The sequence below is a fragment of the Lagopus leucura genome, unplaced genomic scaffold (assembly GCF_019238085.1).
Source record: "Lagopus leucura isolate 7727_CA_CO unplaced genomic scaffold, USGS_WTPT01 Super-Scaffold_1, whole genome shotgun sequence".
Taxonomy (NCBI): domain Eukaryota; kingdom Metazoa; phylum Chordata; class Aves; order Galliformes; family Phasianidae; genus Lagopus; species Lagopus leucura.
The window spans coordinates 39,354,710-39,366,618 of NW_024962250.1; the positions used below are offsets into that span (position 1 = coordinate 39,354,710).

General features: G+C 41.7%; 1 protein-coding gene across 2 annotated transcripts in view; it reads left to right on the forward strand.

The window, feature by feature from the left end:
* The window catches only part of WDHD1 (WD repeat and HMG-box DNA binding protein 1), a 31,265-nt gene extending 21,916 nt beyond the window's left edge, over window positions 1–9,349 (forward strand). For both annotated transcript variants that reach the window (XM_042863895.1, XM_042863902.1), the window contains exons 18-26: window positions 160–291; window positions 644–861; window positions 2,781–2,911; window positions 4,542–4,598; window positions 5,441–5,484; window positions 5,627–5,779; window positions 6,206–6,339; window positions 7,568–7,703; window positions 8,302–9,349. In XM_042863895.1, coding sequence (XP_042719829.1) covers window positions 160–291; window positions 644–861; window positions 2,781–2,911; window positions 4,542–4,598; window positions 5,441–5,484; window positions 5,627–5,779; window positions 6,206–6,339; window positions 7,568–7,703; window positions 8,302–8,502 — 1,206 coding nt within the window. In that variant the 3' untranslated portion in view covers window positions 8,503–9,349. The remainder of the gene's footprint in view (window positions 1–159; window positions 292–643; window positions 862–2,780; window positions 2,912–4,541; window positions 4,599–5,440; window positions 5,485–5,626; window positions 5,780–6,205; window positions 6,340–7,567; window positions 7,704–8,301) is intronic.
* The last annotated feature ends 2,560 nt before the right edge of the window (window positions 9,350–11,909 follow it).

Here is an 11,909-nt window from a genome sequence, read left to right on the forward strand (position 1 = left end):
CATTTGAGGAGAGCTGCCTACCTCTCACCATTGTTATAAAATGAAAAAGAAGACTTAAGAATGAATGATAAAATCCTTTGTAAGTTGTTGGGCATTGAGCTCAGAGCTTCCTTGTTTCCCCCCCACCTGACCTCCAGAATGTCTCTTTCTCTTTTTCAGGAGCAATACTGGCGTTCAGTTGTATTTCACAACTATGTGGATTACTTATCAAAAAATGGCTATGAGCTTGATGAAAATGCTAAAAGTCAGCCAGTGAAGGAACAGCAGGAACTTCTGATGAAATTGTTTGCTGTAAGTACAAGGAATTCAAAACCAAAAACGATCCCTGAAACTCTGAGTAGATGGCATTTGATTTAAACTCTGATGTGATTCTCTGAGTGGAAGTTTGGCTCATCCAGTGGAAGTTGCTGCTCCCCAAATGCAATAAGAGGTGGATGGCAGGTCATGTTGTTATTGCTTATCACAGGATAGAAAGAAGGAAGGCTTCCTAACCAAAAATCAAAGAAAAAACAACCCTCTAAAAGAAGGTTGATAATTTTTGGCAGTTTGTCTTTATTCACGAACCTCATCATGTTCTGGTCCTGTAGTCTTCAGAGGGCTGTGTCACTGAGCTGTGTAACTCTCAAGGCTTTTCTCCTTCCAGCTTGCTTGTAAACTGGAGCGTGAATTCCGCTGTGTGGAACTTGCTGACCTCATGACACAAAATGTTGTGAGTTTAGCCATCAAGTATGCATCCCGCTCACAAAGACTCAATTTAGCTGAGCGACTCAGCGAGGTGGCTGTAGAGAAAGCAAGTGAATTGGCAACAGCCCTGGAGGATGAGGAGGAGGAGGAGGATTTCCCAACTCACGTGAATGCTGGGTAATGCAAATTTCTGGGATTAAAAAGCTGGGAATGTTTTTACTGATTTCTTAACAGTGGCTTCAGAGGCAAAGTGGAGCTGATTCTGAGTTGCTCTGATTATTTTTTTACTTTTGTTTTCTTCTAAGATTTTGTTGTTTTGATCTACTCCAACCTGTTTTTCTTCTCTTTGCCTTTTACCTCTTTTTCATCCACACCCACCTTAAGGCCTTTTACTTCCCTCCAGCTCCCTCTTCTTTCAGCTACCTCAGGGTATCCCACTATGTCTTATTCCCTCACCTCTAATCCCAGCTCTTCAAAACGAATGAATCATAGAATCATAGAATCACCAAGGTTGGAAAAGACCTAAAAGATCACCCAGTCCAACCGTTCACCTATTCCCAATAGCTCCTACTAAACCACGTCCCTCAACACAACATCCAGTCTTTTCTTGAACACCCCCAGGGTCGGTGATTCCACCACCTCCCTGGGCAGTCCATTCCAGTGCCTGACCACCCTTTCTGAAAAGTAATACTTCCTCATGTCCAGCCTGAATCTCCCCTGCCGTAGCTTGAAACCATTCCCCCTGGTCCTATCACTAATGACACGAGAGAAGAGGCCGACCCCCAGCTCACTACAACCTCCCTTCAGGAAGTTATAGAGAGCAATAAGGTCTCCCCTGAGCCTCCTCTTCTCCAGGCTGAACATTCCCAGCTCCTTCAGCCTCTCCTCATATGGCCTATGAAATATTACAGGTTTGCAGTTCATTCATTTCTTTATATCTGTGCTGCCTACCTTTCCTCCTATACCTACGTCTGTTTTATCTGGAGGCAAAATAAGTTTGTTTTCCTCTCTCTGTTTATTGTTGTTTTGCATTTGTTTTAAACTGTGGAACATATGGGAAGAGCTGTGTGTTCTTGCTTGGCATCTGGATGATGCAGCTGGAAGGAAGCAAGTAGCTAACCACCAGTCAGTTAAAGCAGAGAAATGTCATAATGTTTTATCAGAAGCAGTGTCCTCCCACAGCAATTTTCTGTATGCAATTTGTAACTTTTTTAAGCAAGAGGAAGTGATAAGCTGAGGGATTTATCTATAGCCTTTCCCTTTTCTCCTGTGTGAAACTGCATGTTTAAAACTCCTTGCCAAATGGTCTGCCCCCTTCTGGAGCATGAATGGGAGTTGCTATCCCATGTCTGCCCACTCCGAGGGCTGAAATACACCACAGACACTGCATTGTTCTTAGCACCCAAGCAATTTAATACTGGCATTCTAATTAAGAGAAATGAACCTTTTGTTTACATGTGCATGCATTTTAGTAATCAGTAAAGAGGGAAATGCAAGAAATGTACATGCTGTAATTTGGGAATTTAGAATATAACTGGGTTAAACATGAAAACCTGCTGCCTAAATTTCAGGCTGAACATACGAGTCTCTGTTGTCACGTGTGCATTTGTTTATGCAGAAAAGTAGCCTGGTATTTCTCACCATAGTGGAGGTATTTATATTTAAATGGAGATTACAGAAGGTATCTTCTGTTTGTGTTTACCTTTGTGGCAAAGTGTCCTTAGCAGCCTTGTTGTGAGCTCTGAAGAAGGTGGCAAAAGCTTGCTCTTTGTGTTTGAGTGTTTGCTCTTGTGTGCAGAGCTGTTTGAAGAATGGTGCCTGCACTTGTACTGGTGTGAGACTCAGGTGGTTTGGAAGCTGTGTGGTCTGTCTTAGAGCTACATGAGAACCACTGCAAGTGCTTTGTGCTGAACTGCAGTGGTTAATGAAACTTGATTTTTAGTAATCATTGCTTTGTAATCGGTGTAACAAGTGCCAAATGTTACTCATCTTATTTCCTAAATTAGTTAAGTAAGTTAGCCTTCATTTCAATTTACTGTGTGAATGTGGTGGAGTTTCAGGCACCTCTTCCTTCCTGATGAATTCCTTCCTTTTAGTTACAGCACCTCTGCCACAGAGTGGGGCCGGCTGCCAGGCAGAAGTGCTCAGCAGGACCAAGAGATGGAAGAGGCTGAGGAAACGGATGGGTGTGAGGAGGCAGAAGGAGTGCCTGAAGTGCCTAAACAGAGTAAGAAAAATCTGTTCTCTGAGTGGGATGAAAGCTATAGAATTGTTTGAGTTGGAAGGGACCCTTAAGGGCCATCTAGTCCAGCCCTGCTGCTATGAGCAGGAACACCTTGATCAGAGCCCCATCCAGCCTGAGCTTGGGCAGAAACAAAACAGAAGCAGGGCATCAACCACCTGTCTGGGAAACCTGTGCCAGTGCTTCACTACCCTTATTGTAGAAGACTTCTTTCTGATATGCAGACTAAATCTCCCCTCTTTTAACTGGAAACCATTTCCCCTTGTCCTATCAAGACATCTTATCTGGATGTGTTCTTCACAGACTTGATAAGGAATTCTGGAAATTCTCTGATAACTTTTAGTTTGGATAACTCAGCAGTATATAGCACCAAACAAGTAATCATAGAATCACGAGGTTGGAAAGGACCTGCAAGATCATGTAGTCCAACCATCCTAATGGAGTTTTCTCTCTATTTTTTATTTTTTATTTTATTTTTTACATAAAATTTAGGGAAGGCAGGCACACCACCTGACAAAGAGATGAGGTTCAATTTAGAAGCCAGTATAAATTAATTGTTTCTGTAGCAGGGGCTGTGTTTTCTGCAAGCTAGTTAGAACAGGCCTAGTGGTTTCTAATCCCTCTTGGCTTTAGCACATGAAAAAATATGCAACAGGTCTAACAGGGTGACATACAGAAACTTCTGCCCCTGAGCTTCCTGTTACCAGAATCCCCTGCATGACAGAGCCCACCTGATCAGGGTCTGTAGTCGCTGCAGAGTAACAGAATGTGCATCTCCTGCTCTGTCACAGCTCGCTCATGTATTGTCCATAACTGCTTAAAGGGATCCCTGGGGAGTTTTTTTGTTGTCTGACACTGTTTCTAATGTGCTAGGTCACTCTGTGATGCTATTATTTGATTTCAGTTCAAGTCCTGCAGGAGATGAACTGATGGACCAACAGTTCACTGAGTATTCCCTCTTCAGCATCTGGGCTTTTACTTGCAAAAGAATTGTCAGGCAGTCTGCAGTGTTCTGATGTTCCTATCATTACCAAAGGCAGACTGCTTTTTTTTTCCCCTTTACTTTGTCTCCATTCACCTCCTCATCTGTCCCATCCTGCTGTGTGTTTCTATGTGCTGAAAATGTTCATTTGGGGGCTTTTAAGTGGTGATTTGGAGGAGAAAAGCAAAATGAGTTTAGTGATAATCTGTAGGGTGTGTTAGCTTCTTACCTCCAAAGAAAGGAGACAAAAGATGGATGGATGGAAAGATAGCTTTACCTGTAAAACGAAACTACTGCTTTCTGGTTTACTACAGTTATGCCAATGCTGTAAAAAGTAAATATAAATATCTTACAGTTGTCTACCCCTTATTGTTAAGCATTTATTTAAAAAAAAAAGCTTCTCTCTTTCAGACATGACTAGCTTTTCCAATTCAAAAAAAATAGGTTTAAGAAATCAGTATAGAACTCTTAAGATAAATCCAGTTAAAGAAGATGGATGGCTTTGTAAAGGTGTGTGCACAATTTGGAAATGCATACTTTAAAGTACAGACTGGTTTCCTATGACTTGCTTGTGTGTTTAGGATTTTGTTTTTAACTGGTTATTACATTTTACTGTACCTTTTTGTTCCAAAGGGCCAAATCCTTTCTCCAAAGCAGTCTCTGCAGCAGAGGTGATTACTCCTAAGTCTGGTGAGTAAATCTCCATTTATTCCACTGTAAGAACTTTGCCGTGCCTCACCAGCTCCGTGCCTGTTTTTATTTTCTGTCCTCTCATTGCTACTGAAATACAGTGCCTAACAGTGCTGTCAAGGAGTAACTTATGCTGATTGTTATGTTCACATTTTCAAGAGGTTCCTTATTCCTGTTGATGTCATCTTTACCTTATGATGCTCTTCAACACCACGCTGATAACCTTGCTTGTGCCAAGTGCTGAATCAGTTGTCTGCCTGGCTGTGTCCTAAAGGTGTTCTTTCAGACAGGGAAAAATTAGAACAATAATCAGTTGATTTGTCTTCATAATTACAGATATGTGCCTTGATTGCACTCACAGAGCAGAGTTAGTAACCCTGCCATAGGACTGTTAGTCTGGTTTAACAGGCAGGGCAGAATATGGTCCTGCATTCTTTCTTGCTTCTTCCCTCCTGCCATCCTCCAGCAAGATGAATAGGAATGGAAATGGAGGAAATAATGGGTGTTCCTATGGATTTGTACTTGTAGGTCCAGTGTGGCTTTTCTGATGACTAATAGCTGAGGATGTATAGTATGACCTTCATGCAGTTAACAAAGTGCTTTTCTTTTTAGCCAAATGCTTTCAAGCTAAAGGGAACTTCTTTGATTTGGTGTGGGATAATGAATGCCTCTGATCCAGTCATCATCTTTAATTTTCAACTAACAGAGGCTGAAACATGAAAAATGAGTGTTAGCCACGTTTTTTGCAAATGAGGCTAATGATCTTTCATCTACATACCTACAGTGTGCGTGTTGTGTGTGCATGCATTTTTACATTCTTCTTTTTCTTTCCTATTAAATAGCTGTAATTGCATCAAGCAGCCAAGGACGAGTGAATCCCTTCAAGGTAAGAATCTTGAACAATCTGGTTTGATTGTGGCGTTCTGAAAATCACAGCAGATGATGATATCTAAATAAACAGTACAACTAAGATGGAAATCTTGGAGGGACAGAGGATAAAGGAAGTGTCTGTTTGTTTGTTTTGCTAGGTGTCATCCAGCAAAAAGGACCCATTGGTCCCCTCAGCAAATGTTCTAGACACTATGAGCAAATACTCAAAGAAAATTTCTAGCAGTCGAGCTGTAAACAAGCAGAGCCCTCCAGTTATAAAGCCTCTGATTCCTAAGCCAAAGTCCAAGCAGGTAATGCTTCTGGTCTTTTCATGTTGTTTCAATAAGCAAAAAACAGTCAAGTGAGTTTCACCAGCTTTCATCAAGTGTGAAACCTGTTGATTCAGTAAATCCTTGTAGATGGCAGTGTTCTTTTAAGCATAATGCAGAAATTGATGCAAACACAGAACAGGAATAAGAAAGTGTTTCTTCGTTTGCACAAATTATATTCTGCAGTGAATCTCATGCTTTTATTTTAAATAATGTGAAGTAAATGTCTGCTGTGCTGAAGTTGAGCAGTTTATGTAACATTCTTTGGATTAGTTGTTCCGTTCATGGAAATGATTGCTATGCCTTTAGGAAAAGCTTTTTGTTAGGCTCTATGATGTGCCTTGTTTGAGGGTGGCACTGCTGCATTTTTTCATTCACCTTCTTTTTTTAATGCACCAACTTCTGCAGGCTTCAGCAGCGTCCTTCTTCCAGGTACGCACAGCCAGCTGCAGTGAAAAAAGAGTGGGAGAAAGAGAAGAAAAAGCAGGAAATGAGCCCCCTGTGGTCCAAGTCACTGCACAGGACAACACAGAAAACAAAAGGTGAGTGAACACTTGCTGCTCAGTGCCATAGTCTGATCTTGATAGAACAGCAAGTCCACAAACTGCTTGTTTCTGAAGACACAGGGCTAGCCAAGGTGGCTTAATATCAAGGTTGAAGTTTTAGCTCACAAGTTGTCACATTTGGGGGTTTTCTTCAGAAGAACAGCAAACTGGTGCTTACGTTGTGGCAGTTTGATAACATGCTTATTACATTCACAGTGGCAGAGCAGAGAAAGTTCCTGCTTATTCGATCTTTCCAGTTATGCATGGCAGCTTTATTCAAAGTGTAAGTTTTGCATCAGCCTGAAACAAATCCATAGAGTGTGTGCATGAATGCGTGGATGAATAATAAACAAACAGTGTGTAATGCACAGTGTGTCATTTCAGGGGTGTAAGCAACAATTTCTGCCTTGATGATTTTGAAACTGATAATAACCTTTGAAAGATAAGCCATGCTGCTGTACTGTTTCCAAATACAGGGAAAGCTTAGCATTAAAACATGCCTAGGCAGACTCAGAGATCTGAAAGCTAAACGTTGTATGTGGATGTGTAAACGGTTAATTTTAATATGGGTGCTGCTGGTTTGCTTTGTGCTGTGTATTTTTGTTTTACAGTTTTATTCCTATACTTTTTAAGGAAAAACAGAAAGCCAAAAACTGGCATCACTGAAGCAATATATCTCTTTCTAGCTAACACTCTTAATGCATGTTATTCCTCTGCAGCAGATGTATTTTCCACAATCCCAGTCCTCATGAAACTTGCATTATTATAATGACTTTTCATTCAGACTTCATTTAGCTGAGGAAGTCAAATGTAATTATCATTCATTTGGACTACTATTCTTTTCATTGGCCTTAACAGATAAGGTTCTAAAGCATGGGACAAAGAGAACTGTGAAAAGGATTAGCTGAAACTGCTAAAATGTGCTCTGCTTTTAGGCTGAGGAGACCTTGTCAGAAAGGAAGAGAACCATTATGCTTTATCATTCTGAACCTGAAATGTTCATCTCCACATCTATCACAGAATTAATAAACACACTTGGATTAGCCTTGCCTTGTCAGCATGTTCTGTTAGCATACAGCAAGAGGAGAAAGTGAGCTGCTGACTATATATGCTGTTGCTTTTGAGAACAAAAAACCCTCTCAAGTGCTGTTTAGAAATGTTATTTTGGGGCATATGGTTTTCTTGTAACCTTCATTAGCTGACATTCTTTCTGTGCTTGTTTAAGACCAAAGACAGGTTTCCAGATGTGGCTAGAAGAGAACAGAGCAAACATTTTAACAGATAATCCTGGTCTGAATGAATCAGAAGTAATAAAAGAAGGCATGAGTCGGTTTAGGATTCTGTCAACAGAAGAAAGAATGGTAAGAAATGTTCTCTAATTTATTTTTATTTTAGATTTCTTTCTTCCCCCACCAATTTCTTTGATTATTTCCAGTTAGCACTTTTTTTCCTTTATATTCCAGTGTTGCCCCTCCTCAGGAACTTCAGTTTTGAATTGGACCATGATCTAAAACGTACACTTTGTGAAAATATTGCCTGTGTTGATGTCTTAATAATAAACAAAACAGAAAGCTGCTTTCCCAAAATGGGGCATCTGGGAGAAATGTAATCAATGAAGAAATAACAAATGAGAAGGGAAGGAGTTAAAAGTGATATAGTGAGACTTAATTCATTGGGGCTTGGTTCTAAAGCCTTTTGGCTTTCTTATGTGTCCAGAAAGACCATTAAAGCCTTCGGTTTCATTTGCAGGCTCAAAGGAATTGTACTTTTGAAGGTGAATGCTGTTACAAAAGAAAAGTGAGGACATTTTACTCAACTTGATTAGCAGCCTCCCTTAGTTCTTAACAGGAATTACTCCATTGCTCCCTTGCAATCAGAGAAAGAGGGCATGTAAAATAATGCAGTGAATTCTGTGGCCTGCTGTGTCCTTTTCTACTTACCGATGTGCTTTCTTCACAGGTGTGGACTGAGAAAGCAAAAGGTGGAGCAGGAAATGATTTCACAGAAGATAAAAAACGGAAGCGTCCCACAGCTGCTGAAGATGAGGCGAAAAAGAATGAGGAGCAAAAATCAGAGGAGTCGAATGTATCCAAAAAGAAGAAGCCTTTAGATCAATCAACCAATGTCAGACTGTCATCTTTTGCATTCAAGCAGAGCTAAATAATACCAGCAGAGCTGGTACCTCCTCAGCATCTGCTTTCTCAGTGCAGTTATGCAGTGTTCTCAGAAATGTGCTGCTGCACCCAAAGAGCACTAACAAAAGAGGAGTGCCTTGCTCCAAATGTTTTTAGAAAGTATTTTGTGATGGACTCTTTAGAGAAGTGTTGAATCCATTCATCAGGTCTCTTTGCAAGTTGCTAGTGTAAAGACAGACAGAAGAACTAATGCTAATGGACCTGTTACCTAGAAGTGCAGTGCCACAGTTTTGTGCAGCCATGTGTCTGCACGCTCATAATATTTGGTGCTAAATATGGGTGGGTTGTTTTGGGGAGCATATGCTATGTACAAAACTGTCCTGTGGTTTTAGAGCCGTGGCTTCTCTGCCATTCCTTCTGCCTGCTGCAAACACTTGTAAGAGAAGGACAGTGCAAGGAATGAGAAGGAGGGGAAGATGATGACTTAACATCTTGATGGTCAGCTGCAGTGTCAGCATGTGAGGCAGTCACTGAGAAGCCTGACCCAGGCTGGGACAGCAAACCAGGGCAGGTAGGACCGAAGCTGAATTAGGAGTGTTAGGTGTGCAAAAACGAGCCATGCCAGACTGTGCAAATGTGCTTTCCCTGTCTGTACTTCAGTGCTCAGAAATTGTGTGCATTGTTCCACGTGTTTGTTTTTAAAATGAAATGGGATTGTTCCTTTCCTTTACAGTTTTTGTAATTAAACAGACTTTAAGGCAGTCATATTTACCCTTCTTTGGGGAAGAGGCAATGTGTCTAGTAGATACATTTGAAAGAAATTCAAGTTTCAGAACTTTTTTTTTTTTTTGAGATAAACCAATTTAACATAACAGCATCCTGTTGGTTTTTTTTTTTTCTGGCTTTACGAATCTTTTTATTCTTCATTTCTCTTCATTTTATTACTGAAAAGCCAAATGATTCTCCATTGGGAAGACATTTTTAACATTAAAATCTGTAGGTTGAAGATCCAGAGTGATTTTTGTACATTGCAGAGGTGTTCTGCAAAGAAAAACCCCTCCTGTTTTCCCTGTACTTAGAAAATAGAAGGGTGATGATGTCAGCTGGGATGGTAAACACATAGGGAAAAATCTTAAGACCCGTTAATTTAAATCCCTTTTTTAGATCCACTGTTCTTACAATTGTTTCTCATGTTATGGTTCAGTGCTGACAGTAAGTAAGAATTAATGTAAGTGTACTTACACAGAGGGACTGCATTGACACAGCAGAAAATCCAGAGGAGTACTGGGATATTCCAACAGTTGCCTGCATACTTTGAGAAGAAATGATGGTATTGATGGCTGTACAGGATGAGTGTTTTAGGCAGCAAGGCATATTTCAGCATTTGGGTTTACTGAAGAACAACAGGATAGCAGTGGTAAGAAAAACATCCTGATAGAAAATCACTGTGGGCTTAGTGAACTGTGTAATGTTGTTTTTCTGCTGGACTGGGTAATTGTGATGACAGTTTAGAGTCCTCATCATGGTCCTGGGAGATGGGGTGAGCGGGAATGGACAACGTTTCTTTTTTTCTTCATATTCAAACTGAGCTACCTGCCCAGTGTCCTTTTATGCAGGCCAAAATACAAGAAGAAATTAAGTCTCCAGGGCTCCCTCATGAAGGCTGCATCGTGTACTTGTGCAATGCATTGATATTTTGGGCTCATGACATTGAAGTCCTTTGCAGGCTCAAAAGGTGAGCTGAAAAATCAGGTAGATAAGAAAAGAGTCTGGAACTGGCTTAGAAATGTACTCTGTGTCCCAAATTATGATAGGAAAAAAAACCAAAACAAAACATTTTAATGACTAAGATGGAAATCCCTCTTTGAAAAGAAGAATGTTCAGATTGGATGACTTTGGGAATATCTGGGCACGTGTCAGTGAATTATTTCTACCTTATTCCTCCTGAGCAGGATGCTGACTGGTAGCTTCTGATGCAGTGGCATTGTTTTGGAGGGAAAAAGAGTGCTGCTGATGAAAGAGAAACAGAACCAAGCTGGTCTGTAGATCCAGTTGTTGGGTCTGTGTCTGTTTGCTGTCTCACATCTTCAAATTGCACAAATCCAGCACAGTTCCTGCTCTGCAATGGAAGCAGGTAGGTACAGCTGGTCCCACGAAGCATCCAAAGTCCTTTTGGCTCCTGTAGGAGGGAGGAAACATCCAAAGTAAACTTGCAGAAAAGTTTTCTGGCTGGTTTCAGAGAGCTGGATCTTTGCAATCGCGTGGCTCTTCTGAACAAACATGCCAAAGGTCTGTTTTGAGGGAGACTCCTGGATTTAGTGGATGAATTCATGGAAATAACTGAGAGGACGTCAGATTCCATTTGCAAGTCCCCAGTTCCTGTTTGCTTTTCTCCTGGCTTAATTTTTGTTTTATATTTTTTGTGGGTTTCATCAGACCCAATGTCCACAGCCTGGGGGCCACAGTCTGAATCTCACTGCTGTGCACGGGGCTGGAAAGCAGCAGCAGAACTGCTTCCTACATTACAGCTGGGATCTCAGAGGTAGGGGGCTGGAGGTGGTGGTGTGTCCTTGCAGTCCTCCACTTTGCAAAATGGTGGAGAGGTGCAAAAAGGAACAGCATTTTAGCCCTGGCATTTAATTAAGCCTTAACTAAGCACTGCTGCTGGCCCCAGCACCAAAATTAGCAGCCAGCAGCAGCACCTGCCTTGCTTCCAGACCCCAGCTCTTTTATCAGAGCTGCACTCTGCTCCATTGCCCAGCTGCAGGCAGAGCTGCAAATAACCTCCCAGTGCCAGGAGGCTTCCACCTGGCTGGGCAGTGCCAAGCAGAGCTGGGTATTCACAGAACGGTGAACTCAAACCCACCAGAAAACATGGAATGGATCTTTAAGGAAAACTTAAAACCTGACTAGCTGTTTTTCTTTCATAATAGGACTTAATTCCCAGCTGTGGGGCTCTGTGCTCACCCCAAGCCTGCAGTGCAGCAATGGAAAGCGCTGCTGCATCTCAGCCTGCTCCCCTGCTACTGTCACAGCTCCTTTCCACATCCCGGGAGCACAAAGCATCTCCTCTCCCTCACTCTGCTTCTGACTGCTGCATTCTTCCATTTCATTGTGTTATTTGACCTTAAAGACAATCCCCATGCCAAAACCTGCTGTCTTGTTTTGCACGTGAGGTATTCTGTTATACATCAACAGATTGAGTCGTGCAACACGTCCAGCCTTGCAGGACAGATACAACTGCCAAAAACCAGCAAAAAAGACTCATAGCAGAGGGTGCAGCCTGCTGGCCTTTCAAAGCAGTGAGCATCCACCTGAGCTCTGCAGCTGGAGAGCGTGGCAAGCCCTTTATCTCTGGAGAAGATCTATAAATGGACGACTTGGCGTGCTGGAGCATTGCAGACCTGTTTGATTTCAGAGGGAGTGCCAGGC